The sequence below is a fragment of the Heptranchias perlo genome, chromosome 7 (genome assembly GCF_035084215.1).
Source record: "Heptranchias perlo isolate sHepPer1 chromosome 7, sHepPer1.hap1, whole genome shotgun sequence".
NCBI classification, from domain to species: domain Eukaryota; kingdom Metazoa; phylum Chordata; class Chondrichthyes; order Hexanchiformes; family Hexanchidae; genus Heptranchias; species Heptranchias perlo.
Genome location: NC_090331.1, coordinates 92,801,213 through 92,820,563, shown reverse-complemented (window position 1 = coordinate 92,820,563; position 19,351 = coordinate 92,801,213). Strand labels below are relative to the sequence as shown.

The 19,351-nt window shown below is 45.5% G+C and overlaps 1 protein-coding gene across 1 annotated transcript in view; it reads left to right on the top strand.

Annotated features, from left to right (window-relative positions):
* LOC137323411 (sperm-associated antigen 16 protein) overlaps positions 1–19,351 on the top strand; it is a 982,420-nt gene that overhangs the window by 97,745 nt on the left and 865,324 nt on the right. Inside the window, exon 9 of the mRNA XM_067986887.1 lies at positions 8,516–8,646. Within this exon, the coding sequence (XP_067842988.1) occupies positions 8,516–8,646 (131 nt within the window). The remainder of the gene's footprint in view (positions 1–8,515; positions 8,647–19,351) is intronic.

Genomic DNA, 19,351 nt, shown 5'->3' with positions numbered 1-19,351 from the left:
GGTTGCTATATGTATGTATCTGGAGAATACGTGCACATTTCTTAAGAATGTGACAATGGACTCAAAAGTATGTGGGCGAGTGCATTCTGGAGTAAGTGGGGCCCACTTGTTCTAGGGTGGAGGCTCGTACACCACTTCAGCATACAGCGTACCAGCTTCCAATATAACACCAGGTTCCCTTTAAGCCAATTGCGTGGGAATGCCTGGACAGTCGTACCACTGTTGACTAGTCCCTGTAGAAATGGGTATCTGCTGTTTTCTGAACAGGGGCGGGTGAGGGAGGTGGTTGTTCCTGAGTTTTCTACCAGAATTATGGTGAGAGACAGATGGAACTGCCAAGTAATTCTAGCCCCCAGGGCTTTTATTAAATAAAAATATCAATCCATTCCAGCAGTACAGCACTGGACACTCAAAAGGTCTAGAGTTTACATTGCAACCTTTACAGTGCCTGGCCAGACTAAGATTAAACTCTTCGTTGTGGTGAAATCTTAAGGAAGAGGAATATACAGATGGAATGAATGTTGCTTTACAAATAGCACATTCTTATTAGTTAATCGAGAAGTGATATAAGAACATAAGAAATAGGAGCAGGAGTAGGCCAATCGGCCCCACGAGCCTGCTCCGCCATTCAATAAGATCATAGCTGATCTGATCCTAACCTCAAATTTAAATTCATGTCCAATTTCCTGCCCGCTCCCCGTAACCCCTAATTCCCTTTACTTCCAGGAAACTGTTTATTTCTGCTTTGAATTTATTCAATGATGTAGCTTCCACAGCTTCCTGGGGCAGCAAATTCCACAGACCTACTACCCTCTGAGTGAAGAAGTTTCTCCTCATCTCAGTTTTGAAAGAGCAGCCCCTTATTCTAAGATTATGCCCCCTAGTTCTAGTTTCACCCATCCTTGGGAACATCCTCACCGCATCCACCCGATCAAGCCCCTTCACAATCTTATATGTTTCAATAAGATCGCCTCTCATTCTTCTGAACTCCAATGAGTAGAGTCCCAATCCACTCAACCTCTCCTCATATGTCCACCCCCTCATCCCCGGGATTAACCGAGTGAACCTTCTTTGTACTGCCTCGAGAGCAAGTATGTCTTTTCTTAAGTATGGACACCAAAACTGTATGCAGTATTCCAGGTGCGGTCTCACCAATACCTTATATAACTGCAGCAATACCTCCCTGTTTTTATATTCTATCCCCCTAGCGATAAACGCCAACATTCCGTTGGCCTTCTTGATCACCTGCTGCACCTGCATACTAACTTTTTGATTTTCTTGCTCTAGGACCCCTAGATCCCTTTGTACTGCAGTACTTTCCAGTCTCTTGCCATCAAGATAATAACTTGCTCTCTGATTTTTCCTGCCAAAGTGCATAACCTCACATTTTCCAATATTGTATTGCATCTGCCAAATCTCCGCCCACTCACCCAGCCTGTCTATATCCCCCTGCAGGTTGTTTATGCCCTCCTCACTCTCTACTTTCCCTCCCATCTTTGTATCATCTGCAAACTTTGATATGTTACACTCGGTCCCCTCCTCCAAATCGTTAATATAGATTGTAAAGAGTTGGGGACCCAGCACCGACCCCTGCGGAACACCACTGGCTACTGGTTGCCAGTCCAAGAAAGAACCATTTATCCCAACTCTCTGCTTCCTGTTAGATAACCAATCCTCTACCCATGCCAGAATATTACCCCCGATCCAGTGATTCTTTATCTTGAGCAATACTTTTTAATGTGGCACCTTGTCGAATGCCTTCTGGAAGTCTAAATACACTACATCCACTGGTTCCCCTTTATCCACCCTGTACGTTATGTCCTCAAAGAACTCAAGCAAATTTGTCAGACATGACTTCCCCTTCGTAAAGCCATGCTGACTTTGTCCTATTAAAATATGTTTATCCAAATGTTCTGCTACTGTCTCCTTAATAATAGACTCCAAAATTTTACCCACCACAGATGTTAGGCTAACTGGTCTATAATTTCCAGCCTTCTGCCTACTACCCTTTTTAAATAAGGGTGTTACATTAGCAGTTTTCCAATCTGCCGGGACCTTTGCCGAGTCCAGAGAATTTTGGAAAATTATTACCAAATAATATGGATGAGTGGTGTGGAAAATTCTACAACAACTTGCATTTATATAGTGCCTTTAATGTAATAAACATCCCAAGGCACTTCACAAATAGATCTGGAAGAAAGATATTAGGAGGGTGACCGAAAACAAGTGAGTCTTGAAGTTTTTAGAGGGGCCAAGTGGAGAGGTTTAGATAGGGAGTTCATAAGAATACACTCTGCCACCTATGGTGGGACAAAAGGCGGGATGCACAAAGGCCAGAGTTAAAGGAACGGAGCATTCGGAAAGGGATGTTGGGCTGGAGGAAATTGCAGAGGTAGGGCGGGGCAAGACCATGTAGAGTACAAGGAATTTTAAATGTAATGAGTTGCGAGACCAGGAGCCAGCTGGGATGGGAGTGATGCTGAGTGGGACTTAGTATGGGACAGAATACATACTGCAGAGCTTGGGACAAGTTGGAATTATGAAGGGTGGAGGATAGGAGGCCAACTAGGAGAATATTAGAGTAGTTGAGTTTGGAGGTGACAAATAGTGGCAGGGGAAAGGCAGGTAAGGTTGTGGAGGTGGAAGTAAGCAGTCTTGGTGACGGATAGGACAACCACTGGCGAACCGTGGCTGCAGTGTGTACCATCCACAGGATGCACTGCAGCAACACGCCAAGGCTTCTTCGACAGCATGTCCCAAACCTGCGACCTCTACCACCTAGAAGGACAAGGGCAGCAGGCACATGGGAACAACACCACCTGCACGTTCCCCTCCAAGTCACACACCATCCCGACTTGGAACTATATCGCCGTTCCTTCATCATCGCTGGGTCAAAATCCTGGAACTCCCTACCTAACAGCACTGTGGGAGAACCTTCACCACACGGACTGCAGCGGTTCAAGAAGGCAGCTCACCACCACCTTCTCTCGGGCAATTAGGGATGGGCGATAAATGCTGGTCTCGCCAGCAACGCCCACATCCCATGAACGAATAAAAAAAAAATTAATTATTTTAAATCTGAGGTTGATAGATTTTTGCTAGCCCAAAGGTAGTAAGGGATATGAACCCAAGGCAGGTGAATGAAGTTCGGATACAGATAAGCCATGGTCTCATTGAACGGCAGAACAGGCTTGTGGAGCTGAATGGCCCACTCCTGTTCCTATGTTCACGGTGTGGTTTTGAATTAACATGGTGTTTCACTGTTTCCAGAGCTTCCCCTTTGTATCAGTCAGTTTCCCGAAATACAGGATATGACACACAGAGCATGGCAGGTTACGAGGTGAGTGAAACCTCAATCATTCATATAGGATGTGCATTGGGAATAGTACCTTGGCTACCCTTGAGGTCATTAAACCTCATCTTGCACGGTTCTTGAGGTGATAGAGGTTGCACTGACAACTTCAGCAACCTCCCTCCATTGGGCCTGAACCACTCTTTTATGGGGCTTCCTGCCCTCAGTCCCTGGGAGCTGTTCCCTTCTAGCCCTTACTTCGCTTAGTAAAACAAACATGGCTGTATCTGAGAACCTGGGACCCCTTCCTGCTGTTGAACTCTCCCATCCTCATCTCCCAAGGCTGCTGTTCCTTCAGACATTCTTCCACGTGGCTCCTGATCTCAAAAAAAGTCATGCCCCCTTAATTAGCTGCAGCAGCACTATGGCGGTTACCAATGAGGAGCGGTATTACCACTTCTAACCCATCCCCCATATATAATTAGGGCCCATGGAGGAAAAACTAACAGGTTAGCGGCGGAGTCAAACTACTAACCTGCCAACCAGAGGTAAATCCAGCCCATCATCTTTATAAATTAAAAGGTAGATTCTAACTAAAATTATAAGTGACATCTTCTTAGGAATATCGGAACAGGAGCAGGCCATTCGAGCCTGTTCCGCCATTCAATGAGATCATGGCTGATCTGTGACCTAACTGCATATACCCGCCATAGCCCCATATCTCTTAATACCTTTGGTTAACAATAATGTATCAACCACAGATTTAAAATTAACAATTGAGCTAGCATCAACTGCCGTTTGTGGAAGAGAGTTCCAAACTTCTACCACTCTGTGTGTAGAAGTGTTTCCTAACTTCACTCCTGAAATTCCTTGCTCTAATTTTTAGACCATGTCCCCTAATCCTAGACTCCCCAACCAGGGGAAATAGGGTAGATGGAGAGAAACTATCACTTTCCCTTAATATCTTCAAAACTTCGATCAAATCACCCCGAAATCTTCTAAATTCTAGGGAATACGACCCTAGTTTGTGTAATCTCTTCTCTTAATTTAATCCTTGGAGTCCAGATTTCATTTTAGTGAATCTACACGGCACTCCCTCCAAGGCCATTATATCCTTCCTAAGGTGTGGTGCCCAGAACTGATCACAGTACTCCAGGTGTGATCTAACCAGGGCTTTGTATAGCTGTAAATGATCTGTGTACATGGACCCCCATTGTTTCGAGCTTTACACCATTTATAAAATACTCTGATCTATCCTTTTTAGGTCCAAAGTGGATGACCTCACACTTGCCACAGTTTTGCCCATTCACATAATCTATTAATATCTCTCTAATTTTATGTTTCCAGCTACACTGCTTACAGTGCTGCCTATTTTTGTGTAATTGGCAAACTTGGGGATATGTGGCTCTCTATCCCGTTATCTAAGTCTTTAATAAATATAGTGAATAGTTGAGGCCCCAACACAAATCACTGTGGGATTATTCTTAAATAATGGATTCATATTTTTATGATGGTGTGAACTTTCTGCTCATGTCAGATACTTAATTTGCTTCATGCCAAAAAGGGAAAATGCATGTTAGGGGTGTAAAATAAACCAGCTGTGAAAAGGAAAACCATATTTGGGCCCCGATATTAGCGGGGAGGGGGATGGCAGCGGTGGGGGGGCGGGACTTGGGGGGGAAGAGGGACTGGGCGCGTGAGTAACCCGCCCAGTAAAATCTGTCTGTTCCTACCCGATCGCGGGTAAATTGGAGCCACTTAACGTGGCTTCCGAGTTTCCCGTCGAAAACCTGCGCAGCGGACGGACTGTGCACCCACATCACTGTCTGCCGGACGAGCCCTATTTAAAGGGGCAGTCCTCCACTGCAGCTCCTGGAGCAAACACCCAAAATTACAGAATGGAGCAGCCCAGAGGAAAGGCTGCTCCCAGATTTAGTGATGCCTCGCTCCAGGTGCTACTGGATAGGGTGAGGAGGAGGAGGGATATATTCTACCTGGCAGACGGGAGGAAGTGGCCTGGCTCGAGGTCACCGGCAGCAGCAACGTCTCCCGCACCTGGATACAGTGCAGGAAGTGCTTCAATGACCTAACTAGGTCAGCCAAAGTGAGTACACTTACCCATTTTCCTACACTCCATCTTCCACATCACTGCCCCCACCCCACAACTCATTCTGCACTGCCAACATTACTCACACCCACTCAAACCTCATCCTCAACTTACCGGCACTTACTCACCACTTCCTCACCTCCCCAGTACTCATCCCACCACTACCACTCAACCCAAACCTCATACAATGTCAAGACTCTGTCTCATACTCACCCTCTGATGCATCTCTTTCACGGTCAGCCTCACCCAAACTAATGCATTCAGCGGTTGGCCACGTCACCATCACTCATTCATGCCTCTCTACTTTCTCCCCTTACAGGAGGAGAGAGCCCAGAATGCACGGGACAGGACGAGGAACGGAGGGGGGCCGCAGCATCTAGTCGTCCTCACAGACGCGGAGCAGAGGCTCTGGAACTAAGCCGCACCCTCGAGTGCCTGTCTGTCGGGGACGTCGAGACTGGCACCTGATAAACGGCTGATGACAGAACTTTAACATTCAGCACACACAACAGCAATTGATGTTAACATGCCTTGCCATCTTCAGCACCTCAACATCTGTCATCAAACTTAATATTGCCTTCTGTTCTCTTACAGGGCCTTCAGTGACTGCCGTGACGGCGGAGGGCAATTCCTCAGGGGACCTGCCGGCCTCTGAGGAGGCACTGTCACATCTGAGCTAGCCATCCACCAGCGCAGATACACACATCTCAGTGGGTCCCCGTCCTCACTTAGTTGGGGTTGCACATGGTGAGTCACCACACATGTGAGCACGAGCAGACACTGTTGGCAGGGGCAACTGTGGAGAGTCGCGTCGGTGGGAGCACTCTTCTCCAGGCTCTGCTCAGCTGGACACAGATGCTGAACCCTGGTGGCCATCCATGAAAAGGAGAATGATTGAGGGGCAGCAGCACATTTGCGAGGTGATGAAACAGGTGCCACGCGCACTCTCCACAATCGCGCAGAGGAAAGAGTCGGTCAACTCCTGCATAAGTGGAATGGTGGCACTGGTACAGGAGCGAATCTCTGAGATAGTGTCGCAGGTAAGTACAGGAATGTCTGCGATGGAGGGAAGGCTAGCGTCCATGGAGCTTCAAGCACTGCTCACAATTGAGTCCATTCAGGCCCTGACAACGGCCCTTCGAACTCAGGGAAAACAAAATTCTGCTGCCTTAAAGGCAAAGGTTTTGTGAGCACAAAGGGGATGCACAAGGGTGTTTGACTGTTCGTCATGTTTTTTATTTATATTTGATTTTTGTTAATGCCACATTAAATACTATGATTGTCACCACTATGGTCAGGTCTTGGCCATTCTTGACTGGCTTGTGTAATAAGGCCGTTTCATGAGGTTCACCATGAACGCCCACACTTGATGCTACCCATTGGGTCATTCTACGGTGGGTGTATGTGTAGTTGCAGGACTATTTTGTGCAGAGGGCAGTGGGGTGGGGGGGGGGTGAGTGGGGGCTGTTGTGGCCGCTGCTCTGTCCAAGTGGTGAGGACTGGACCGTTCACACTGTCTGATGTTAGGAGAACCGTTCACATATCAGTGACTCCCTGGCCTCACGAGCAGCCAGGTGAGCCGCTGTTCTGCCCATAGGTTGCTCCTCCTCCTCAATGCGGGTGGCAGATGTAGATGGGGCCTCCTCCAGCGGTACCCCTCTCTGTTGTGCAAAGCACACCAGATGACTATAATGCGTCCCACACTGTCTGGTGCGTATTAAAGCGCTCACCCAGAATGATCAAGGCACCTGGAGCACATCTTGAGCAGCCCTGTAGCATGATCAATTGTAGACCTCGTAACGACGTGTATCGATTACACCCTGCACTGGTGGGAAGCCAGCCACAGTGTGAAATCCCACTGCCCTCTCCGTGTGGCTGAGGTCATCCATGGGGAAGTTAACGCAGTGTGAGGCCCTGCGAAACAAGCCGTAGGTGACCTGCCTTATGCACTTGTGTGCAGACGACTGACAGACCCCGGCGATGTCCCCAGTGGCACCCCGGAATGATCCGGAGGTGAAGAAGTTGAGGGCAGTGGTGACTTTGACAGCAACATGTAAGGAGATGCTGCTCGGGCCAGCCGGGAGCAGCTCGGCATGAAGGAGGCTGCAGATGTCCGCGACTACCTGGCGACTGACTCTGAGCCTCTGTATGCACTGCCCTTCAGAGAGGTCCAGGAAGCTGAGCCTCGGTCTATAGACCCTGTTGCGAGGGTAGTGCCTCCTGCGACGTCGCTCTCTCTCGTTGCCCTCCGTGCTCTTGTGCAGGTGCCTGTGGCGCAGCACTGTGTTGTGGAGCTCCATGTGGCGGAGGTGGATGGCGTGCCTGGCGAGGCTGGTGATGTTGTTCGTCCTCGGATGAAGTGATGAATGCAGCTATGGCGCCCCCCATCCTGATGGTGAGTTTGAGGGGGTCCGCAAAGTAGGTAAATGTGTTTGCACAGCAGAGTTTTGGGTAGAAATTAAGAATTTTGAGTGGAAGGACAAAGGTCTTGCAGCCAAAACTTTGTCTGAAGTGACAGAGTGCCCTGCTGCAATAAGAGGTTTTCCCCCCACCTGTCAAATAATGCTTTGCATCTCTCACTGGCTGCTGACTTAAACATGTCTGCTACAACAGGGAGTGTTTCCCACAGCACGGGAAACATGCTGAGGATCCTTCAAAATTGCATCCCTGCCAAAATCTCCACTCAATGAGGTCTCTCAAGTACCTCAACTATCTACCTAACTATGTAAAGCAGCATCCCGCCGGCTTTAATTGCCGGTTGGAGTCCCGCATTCGGGAGCTGCGCGCCCATCCGAACCCGCTCCGGGATTCCGCCATTTTACGAGCTGCCCCCAGTGCACCCGCTCCACCATCCGAAAATCGGCCCCTTGATGTCTATCAATAGAACATTTAAAAAAGTGGGACTTTTTGGTTTATAGTGATATTTCCATGTCCATTTGTATTTTAATGTTTTAACTGCACATTGAATGATTTCAACACCTTTAGTGCTTCTTGAGGATTTTTGTGGGCTTTGTTTTACATATGTCTTTCAATTTCCATACATTGAGTGATTATATTGTCAGATTTATATTGCATCTACCTCAGTGAGAACTCATTCTGTTTCCCATTTCAAACAGGCTACAAGGGCCAAAGGGAATGTAGAAGAGATGGTCCCAGCCATAGAGCGCTCGCTGAAGCTAAAGAGGAAAGACATCATCATGATTCATCTCAAGGTTCAACAAAGCAGTTGGTGAGCAGGCATCCAAAAGTAAGCGTAACAAAAAAAAAGTGCTCCTCTTCCACTTAGTTTGCTTATATTTAATGTTATGCTTTCCCTTTACATTTTTGACTGTTGAATGCCTTTTCCAAATTCAGGGAGCATACAAGGGCATTAGTTGAACAGCCTCCTGATGTCTCTTGAAAGTGGCCCCTTATTAAGCCTATTGGTCTGCAAGACCAGCTCAGGGATGACTATCTTGTCTGGAGGCTAAGATCTTGACCAGTACTTTATAGTCAGCATTGAGAAAGGATGTAGGTCTGTATCATGATCACTGGGCCGCTCCTTATCTTATGTACTGATATGATTGTGGCTGCCTTAAGAATGTCTGGGAGGATCTTTGTCTCTAGCATGTAGTGTAGGAGTTTCAGTAATAGAGGAATGAGCTGTCGGGAGTAGGGCCTTGTACAACTCAGCAGGATAGCCCTCAGGCTCTGAGGCTTTCATCGATTGGAGACTTTATACTGCCATAGTACATAGGAACTGGAGTAGGAGATTCAGCCCCTCGAGCCAGTTTTGCCATTTAATTTGATTGTGGCTGATCTTTACCTCAACTCCATTTACCTGCCTTTGTTCCATATCCCTTAAAAGCCTACCCAACAAAAACCTATCAATCTCAGTCTTGAAAATGTAAATTGAGCCAGCATCCACAGCCATGTGTGGGAGTGAGTTCCAGCTTTTGTTCTGGTTCCCCCAGTAGAGGAAATACCATATTGAATCCCTTAATCATTTTAAACACCTCGATGAGATCAGCCCTCAATCTTCTAAACTCAAGGGAATACAAGCCAAGTTTATGCAACCTGTTCTTACAATTTAACCCTTTAAGCCAGGGTGTCATTCTCTTGAATCTGCGCTGTGCCCCGTCCAAGGCCAATATGTCTTTCCTGAGGTTTGGTGCTCAAAGCTCAAAGCTGAATGTGCAGTACTCCAGATGGGGTTTGGCTAAGGCTCTGTACAACTGAAGCATCACTTTCTCAACTTTTGAATTCCATCTCTCCTGAGATAAAGATCAATATTCCATTCACCTTTTTGATTACTTTGTACCTGTGGATTAGCTTTTAGTGATTTGTGAACATGGACTCCTCCACAGCTCTTAGTCTCTCACCATTAAGAAAATTATTTTGATGTATCTTTCTTAGATCCAAAGTGGATGACCTCACACTTCCCCACATTGAATCCATCTGCCATAGTTTTACCTACTCACTTAGTCTGTCTATGTCCCTTTGTAACTTTTTGCTCCCATCTATACAACTTAGTGTCATCTGCAAACTTAGATATACAACTCTCGATTCCTTCTTCCAAGTGTTAATATATATGGAGAAAAGCTGAGGCTCCAGTACAGATCCCTGGGGAACACAACTTGTCACATCCTGCCAATCAGAGAACAAACCCTTTATCCCTACTCTCTGTCTCCTACCTCCCAACCAATTACCGACCCACGTCACAAGGTTATCTCCAATTCTGTGCTAATTCTATTTGCTAATAATCTCTTGCATGGAGATTTATCAAGTGGCTCCTGGAAGTTCATATAGACAACATCCATAGACATTCTCCTATGCACCATGCTAGTGACCTGCTCAAAAAATTCAACTAGATTAGTCAGACATGACCTGCCCTTCACAAATCCATGCTGACTCTCTTTGATACTTGTCCAAGTGCTCAGTCACTCGGTTTCTGATGATAGATTCCGGTAACTTCCTCACAATTGATGTTAAATTGACAGGTCTGTATTACCTGGTTTCTCTCTCCCTCACCTCTTGAATAATAGAGTGATATTTGCAATTTTCCAATCCAAAGGCACAATTCCTGAATCTAGAGAGCTTTGGAAAATAATGACTAACACGTGTGCAATTTACTCACCTATTTCTTTTAATACCCTGGGGTGGAAACCATCAGGTCCTAGAGATTTGTCTATATTAAGTCCCATTATTTTCTCCATTACCATTTTTTTTGCTTATATTAAATTCACTAAGTTCCTCCCCAAGACTTATTTTTAGGTTCTCTTGTACTGCCGTTATTTTGTCCTCTTCCTTCGCTGTGAAAACGAATACAAAGAATTAATTTTAAGTCTGCTATTTCCGTATTTTCCGTCACAATCTCACCTGAATCTGTCTTTAATGAGCCCACGTTGTCTTTTACCACTCTTTCTCTTAACATATGTGTAAAAATTTGGAGTTCACTGGTTGAGATGGAGTATTGAGTGACTTTGCGTTTTCCTGGGAGAATTGAGGGAGGGAGAGGTTAGATGGATGTTGTGCAGTTTCTTGTAGGTTGGCCTGACACTTAGAGGAAAGGAGCAAGGTATTGTAGTTTGCAAACTCTCTTTTTGTCTCAGTGGGTTAGAAATTGGGCATACAATGGGCACAACGAAAGCCAGTTTTGGGGAGCAATGTCCCGTGCCTAATCAGTGCCAGGGATATGGGCATATGCAGCTGCCCAGGCACCCGTGGTGCCCACCTACTTCAGGACCCCTGAACTAAATTGGTGAGCGATGAGCAGAGCAGGTGAGTTTTTGTAACAATCCAGCAGACCAGATTATTGAGTTCAGTTTCACAATTGGCCATGGTGGGATTTGAATTTACAACCTCTGGGTTGCTAATCCAGTACCACTACACTACCATACATGAATAGTTAACACTGAGGGACGTTATTGGGGCAACGTAAATGTGGCTTTACTCTGCACCTGCTTGTGCTTTATCTGACCTAGGAGTGCATGAAGCTGGGTTCCTGAAATGAAAAGTGTTCTAGCACTAACATCCCTCACCTTGATGAGCACAAAAAAAGTGAAGTTAGAAAGCTAGAGCCACTAATTAGAATGGAGGGATGTTATGTTAGTACATAGAATTACACAGAATGTACACCACAAAAACATTTGGCCCAAATTCTTGGAACTTGTTCATGCCGGTGTTTATGCTCCACATGAGCATCCTCCCACCCCTCTTCATCTAACCCTATCAGCATAACCCTCTATTCCTTTTTCCCTCATGTGTTTATCTGGCTTTCCTTTAAATGCATCTATGCTATTTGCCTCACCTACTCAAGCAAACATTTTGGTATACATTGTAGTGATAAATATTGTGGCATTTGTCAGCCTCCAGACTCAATTGTTTTCAATACACTTCTCGCTGGCCTCAAGATCTCGACTTCTGTAAATTCATAACTCATCTAGAACTCTGCCACCTGCATTCCATCTGCACAAAGTCCTGCTCACCTTTCACCCAGTCTTTGCTGATCTCAGTCCCTTAGTATATCAACTTCAAAATCCTTGTCCTTGTATTCATATCTCTCCATGGTCTCTACACTCTACAATTCAACCTCATTCAATCATATATCTAACTTTGCAAGTTTTGCTCTTCCAGCGCTGTCTTCTGAACATTCCATGGCTCCCACTACCTTTGTGGCTGAGTCTTCAGTAATCTCACTCCCACTTTTTGATAGTCCCTTCCTAAATCCCTATGCTTTGATACACCCTCCCCAGCTCTAAAAGCTTCCTTAAAACTGACCTCTTCAATTGCAGCATTGACTACCCCTCAAGTTTCCTCCTACACCTACTTGGATCTGATGTCAAACTGTGAAGTGCATTGAGATGTTTTTCTACCTTGAAGGCACTATATAAATACAAGTTGTTGGTATCCGAGAAGCCAGATCAGGTTGCTAATGATAGTGTGCATTTTACTGTCATTCCATGTCAAATCAAGCACTTAGAGCACCTGGATAGAAAACTTCTTGCTTCATCAGATTCTATGAAACGTATGGTTAACAGTATACATGGTTGCTTTGCTATGATGACTGTGTTTATCATCCAGTGATGTATATTTTTCTGATTGTCCAAATTTAGTCTTAAGTTCATATCGTATCACTTCAACACACCACCCATATTGACATGCTAGCCTAGATTTTATGATCTGGGTGCAGATAACACCTGAATGGATAGGAACAGGTTTTACACTGACACAAAAGGAAGTGTGTTATTTGTACCTAATTTTCTGGGGAAAATGGAGCCAGGATCTGAGAATTGGGGGGCAAGGGAACTCAGGGCTGGAGGTCTGGGGATCAGGGAGGGGTGGTGGCGAGGTAACACAGGAGTCCGAGGATCGGGGCATGGGTCGGGAATCGGGGCAAGAGGCATGGGTTGGGGATTACGGGAATCAGCGTTGGGGATTGCGGGGATCAAGGCCAGGGATTGTGGGAGTCAGGTCGGGAAAAGAGTAGAGATCGGAGCCGGGGATTGGGTTGGGGGCGGGAGCGATGATGGGGGGGGGGGAGGGGGGGAGGGAGCAGTGATTGCGTCCTTTCAATGTGGGCTCAGTAGGAGCACTCCTGCTCCTCTTGGCTCCACATTCAGGTACTTACCTTACTTGTTGCAGGTGATTCCTAGGGCTGGTTTACCTGAGTGCAGCCCAAGATGGCGCTGACTGCCTCTGCAAACCAATCTTGGAAGGGGACCTCAAACAAAGGTGTGCAAAGGGCCTAATGTCTGCTTTAGGTGTGGGTAAAAGATGCCTCTTGTTCACCCTTACCTAACATGGCGGGCGGCGCACTTCCGGCCGGAAATGTGCACATGCTTCCTGCCCGCCATATTGGGGCCTTAGCAGTCCAAGTAGCACCCGATAAATGGGTGCTGCATGGACCAATTTCTTGACCTACATCTTGCAAGGTAGAAGATTGTGAAATAATGTGCAGGATGTCTCTGACCCCAAATTAATATCTAAATCGAGTTACATCGAAACTACAGCATTAAAAAAAGGCCATTTGGCTCAACTGGTCTATGCCGGCGTTTATGCTCCACACGAACCTCCTCACTCCCTAGTTCATCTAACCCTATCAGCATTCCTTTCTTTCTCATGTGCTTATCTAGCTTCCCCTTAAATGTATCTATGCTATTTGCCTCAACTACTCCTTTTGGTAGTGCGTTCCACATTCTTACCACTCTTTTTGGGTAAAGAAGTTTCTTCTGAATTCTCTATTGGATTTATTAACGACTATTTTATATTTATGACCTCAAGTTTTGGACTCCCCCACAAGTGGAAACATTTTCTTTATGTCTACCCTATCAAACCCTTTCGTTATCTTAAAGACCTCTATCAGGTCACCCTACAACCTTCTCTTTTCTAGCACATTCAGCCTTTCCTGATAAGCATATCCTCTCTGTTCTGTTATCATCCTTGGCAATCTTTCTTGCACCTGCTCCAATACCTCTATATCCTTTCTATAGTATGGAAATCAGAACTATGCACAGCAGTCCAAGTGTGGTCTAACCCAGGTTCTATACATGTTTAACATAACTTCTCTGCTTTCCAATTCTATCCCTCTAGAAATTAACCCCTGTGCTCGATTTGCCTTTTTTATGGTCCAATTAACCTGCGTCGCTACTTTTAGTGATATGTGTATCTGTACCCCTAGATCCCTTTGGTCCTCTATCCCATTCAGACTCTTATTATTCATGCAGTATGTAGCCTCCTTATTCTTCCAAAATGTACCATCTCACACTTGTCTATATTGACATTCATTTGCCAATTACACGCCCATTCTGCAAGTTTATTAATATCCTCTTGCATTTTGATGCATTCCTCCTTTGTATTAACAACACCCCCCAATTTGGTGTCGCCTGCAAATTTTGAAATTGTACTTCCAATTCCCAAATCGTTAATATAAATTGTGAACAGCAGTGGTCCCAGCTCCAATCCCTGTGGAACACCCCTTCACCATTAAATAAAGCAGCTGCCTGTATGAAGCAAGTGCTATGCCAGCCTTCCCCACCTATGGGAAGTTGCATGTAATGCAAAGTTGTTGGAGAGGAGATCTTCACCCACTTTTGATCATTACCTATTTTAGGCCCAGAGATCAGTGGACCTGATTGAAATAACCAGGCTACTGAATCTATTTTGTGCTTTACATATGTTTGTGTCATTGAAGTGGCTCAGTGTATTAATTATGAGTTGAGCTGCAGAGAAACAAATGCTTTTCTCTGGGTTAAGAATCAATCCTTTGACAACCTTTCGAAATGCCTGCTGTCTTTCTCAAGAACCCTTTGTAGACAGTGAATCTAAGAGAGGAGAATAAAATGTAGCTTTGGAGCTTGAGCAATAATTTTCTTGTGAAGGCAAAATTATTGACCATATAAGTACCAAGCTTAAACACCTTCCCTAGAATGAATTGTAGATTAATATCTTTGCAATGAATGACATTCTTTAAATCTTACTTTAACAGAACCAAAATAAAGCCTCATTTGCCGGCCTTTGGAATATCTTGGGGAGGAGATTTTCAACTTCGGCCCAAAACTGGCACAAAGTTGATGGTGTGCCTGCAGTGCCCGCACAAGGCCACAGGTGGGAGGCCCAAGTTCAGGCCTCATTTGAATTTTACCAGCGATCTGCGGCACCAAACGAGCACTCTGCCACAGCTCTCTGGATTCGGAAGGCGGTAAATCGATCAGAAACTGCATAGAGCCAGCCGGCAGGCAGGGACTGTTGGGGCTGGGGAGCAGATCCTGGGGTGGAGATCGGGCTGTCAGTGGGCCGGAAGATTCTTGTGGGACCAGAAGGTTCATGAACATTCCCCTTGGCCCCACAAAGATCTTTAAAAAAAAAACACACATCTTTCCTGAATGTCCATTTAAGGACGGCTGGTTAGGCTGCTGAACACCCAGTGCAAATGGTAATACCATTTATGACATATGGTCCACCTGTTTGTACATTAAAATTGCAATTGGAATCCTACAACTGGTGTAGGTCCCCAATTTGCATATTTAAACAGCATCCTGCTTGTTTTGTGGGGAACCAAGACCTACATTGGCTCGTGGTCCGGCAACACCTTGATTTTAAAATTCTCATCCTTGTGTTCAAATCCCTCCATGACCTACCGCCCCCCCCCCCCCCCCCCACAATCCCTGTAACCTCCTCCAGCCCTACAATGCCCCGGGATCTCTGCATTCCTCTAATTCTGGCCTCTTGTGCATCCTGATTTTCTTCGCTCCATCATTGGCGGTCGTGCCTTCAGCTGCCTAGACCCTAAGCTCTGGAATTCCCTCCCGATACCTTGCCGCCTCTCTGCCTCTCTCTACCCCTTTAATTTGCTCCTTCAAACCTACCTCTTTGACCAAGCTTTTGGTCACCTGTCCTAATATCTCTATGTGGTTCTGTCTCAAATTTTGTCTGATAACGCTCCTGTGAAGTGCTTTAGGAGGTTTTCACTATGTTACAGGCTGTATTGTTGTTGGTGGTGCAGTGCTGGCTGCCCATTTGAAGGCCTGCCTGAAAATTGAATTAGAGATGGCAATTGGGTGTCCAAGTACCCATCAGATTTTCCATTGCTGACTGCCTGTTTTTAAGTTGAAAATCCCTCCCTTTATATCTACACACCTTCTGAAGTTGTTTAGTCAGTTTGCTGACTGCTTTTAACACTTCTGTATTGATATTATGAATCCCTAGAGTCTTGCCATTCTTGAACTTCTGTGTGGTCATTATGGCAGCTTCTAATCTTGGTTAGAATAATCAATACCCAAGTCATTCTCGATTTCTAGTTCATTAAATGCAGCCAAGGTTGGTAGGTTGCAGTTCAGCAACTAGTTGAAGTACTTTATCCATCTTTGCCTGCCATTGTCAGCATCAACAATCAGCATATTATTCTGTGCTTGATGAGGGAGGTAATCCTGCCAATTTATAAATTATTGGTGCAAATACACTTAGAATACTGTGTATAGTACTGGTCGCTATAATACAAAGAGGATATTGCAACTAATCAAAGGACAAAGAAAAGAGCAACCAGAATGACTGAGTGGATGGAGAGATTGGATTATGAGGAATGATTATGTAAATTGGCAGGTTCTTACTGGAAAAAAGACAATTGAGAGGTGATATAATTGCTGTATTTAGGATTCTAAAGGAACTAGATAATGTAGACCATGACAAATTATTACACCTTGTTCAGAATAATAGAACCAGAGGACATGGCCTGCATTTGAAGGGAGGTAAATTCAAAACTAATCTGCGGATTAGAGTCTAACCACCTGCCCTTGACATTCAATGGCATTACCATCGCCAAATCCCCCACAATCAACATCCTGGGGGTCACCATTGACCAGAAAATTAACTGGACTAGCCATATAAATACTGTGGCTACAAGAGCAGGTCAGAGGCTGGGTATTCTGCGGCGAGTGACTCACTTCCTGACTCCCCAAAGCCTTTCCACCATCTACAAGGCACAAGTCAGGAGTGTGATGGAATACTCTCCACTTGCCTGGATGAGTGCAGCTTCAACAACACTCAAGAAGCTCGACACCATACAGGACAAAGCAGCCCGCTTGATTGGCATCCCATCCACCACCCTAAACATTCACTCCCTTCACCACCGGCGCACAGTGGCTGCAGTGTGTGCCATCCACAAGATGCAGTGCAGCAACTCGCCAAGGCTTCTTCGACAGCACCTCCCAAACCCGCGACCTCTACCACCTAGAAGGACAAGAGCAGCAGGTACATGGGAACAACACCACCTGCACGTTCCCCTCCAAGTCACACACCATCCCGACTTGGAAATATATCGCCATTCCTTCATCATCGCTGGGTCAAAATCCTGGAGCTCCCTTCCTAACAGCACTGTGGGAGAACCTTCACCACATGGACTGCAGCGGTTCAAGAAGGCGGCTCACCACCACCTTCTCTAGGGCAATTAGGGATGGGCAATAAATGCCGGCCTCGCCAGCGACGCCCACATCCCATGAACGAATTAAGAAAAACAATATTTCAGTAAGAGAGTGGTCAATCTATGGAACAGACTCCCTAGGGAAACGGTGGAAGCAGTTAGTATTGATTAATTCAAATGCAAATTAGATAGATTTCTTTCAGAAAATAACATTTTGGGATACAGTATATGAGTAATTTGAGACATGACATGCGGTAAGTGTAGCATGCTTGGGAGGAGAAAGGTGACTTTGGACCTATGGTTCCCAAACCTCTCCTCCACTGGGCTTTATCTCCTGTCATTTCTGAGTTTTGTGGAGATTAATTGATAATAATTGATTACTTTGATTAGTCAACAACTCCATTATCATTGTATCATGCGACTACCAGGCTGGTAAAAGGCGAACTAGGTGGATCTTGGTCTTTTATCATCTAGCAATTCTTATACTCCTATGTTCCTAGGGATGGCTAGGCTGTTTGTCTTGTTGATAGTACCTTGGCTGCTTTGAATAACTCAACATCACTTATGCATTTCACAAAGCTATTCCATAACTCAGTCATAACATTCCTTCATCAAAATCAGCTCCACTGTGCATTTCAATTACATTTGACAGCAAATTTTAAAAGCAGCAAATGTTGTTTTTCTTGAGATCAGCATCTATTTCTGTGATGTATGGAAAACTGACCTTAGTTTCAGCTTGTCCTATTCTAATGGCAAGTATTGGTTGTAGGTGATTGTAATTTCAAAAACTGAACTGCTCAGGAAATAATGATAAAAAATGAAAGAATTAAGGAGCAGTTAGTAATTTGATTGAAGTTGCGTGGTTCTTATATGGTTGAAGGATTAACCAAAGTAATGAAATCCTTAAGAGTTTGGTTTTGAAGATATGAGGCTAGATTTTCTTCTGGATTTCTGCTGTTTTCAGGGTGGCCCCAGGGTGGTAAACAAAGGAAAATGCAGCACAGAGGCTTTACACCAATGCTCAGGCAGACCCAAGGCTTGTTACATTCTTCCCTCCCCCCACCACCAGGTATTGGGTCTCTCGATGCCTACTAAAAACCTGTCTCCAGCATGTAAATCATTGTGCGATGAGTGTACAATGTGCAACACTCTATTTCTCCTCCACCATCTGGGCCCCGTCTCCAAAATGCAACAGCCTTTTTGGCATCATTCTGAGTTCTAAGACCCATTTCTTATCAAGTAATTTGACCTGCAGTTTTGACAACCTGAAAATAGGGACGAGCTGGAACATTGTCCTGCAGATTGAAATATTGATTTTGGGATCTTGGCAGCCGTTGCCCCCCTCGAGTGATGACTTTTCCATGTGATATTCCCCTTACAACTCGATTATGAGGAGGAAAAGAAGAGATAGAATGAAGAAATGAAGAACTCCAGTATCGTCAGATACATTAGGCGCTTGTAGCACCTACCCGCAAATGCCCACTCTACGAACCCATCTGAACTTGTCAAGATGTTAATGCCTCAGCAAGATGTACTTCCCATAGGAGACCCACAGGTTCTTTTCAGACAGCATCAGGTGATGTGCATTTCACATTAATCACTCAGCAGCCCACCGCTGCGCAAATCAGATTATGGTGGCCTGTTTTGGAGCATACTGGATACAGCGAAGGCTATGGGCCCCGACAACATCCCGGCTGTAGTGCTGAAGAATTGTGCTGAAGAATTGTGCTGCAGAACTAGCCTGCCTCTAGCCAAGCTGTTCCAGTACAGCTACAACACTGGCATCTACCTGACAATGTGGAAAATTGCCCAGGTACATCCTGTCCACAAAAAGCAGGACAAATCCAATCCGGCCAATTACCGCCCCATCAGTCTACTTGCAATCATCAGCGAAGTGATGGAAGGTGTCGTCGACAGCGCTATCAAGCGGCACTTACTCACCAATAACCTGCTCACTGATGGGTTTGGGTTCTGCCAGGACCACTCGGCTCCAGACCTCATTACAGCCTTGGTCCAACATGGACAAAAGAGCTGAATTCCAGAGGTCAGGTGAGAG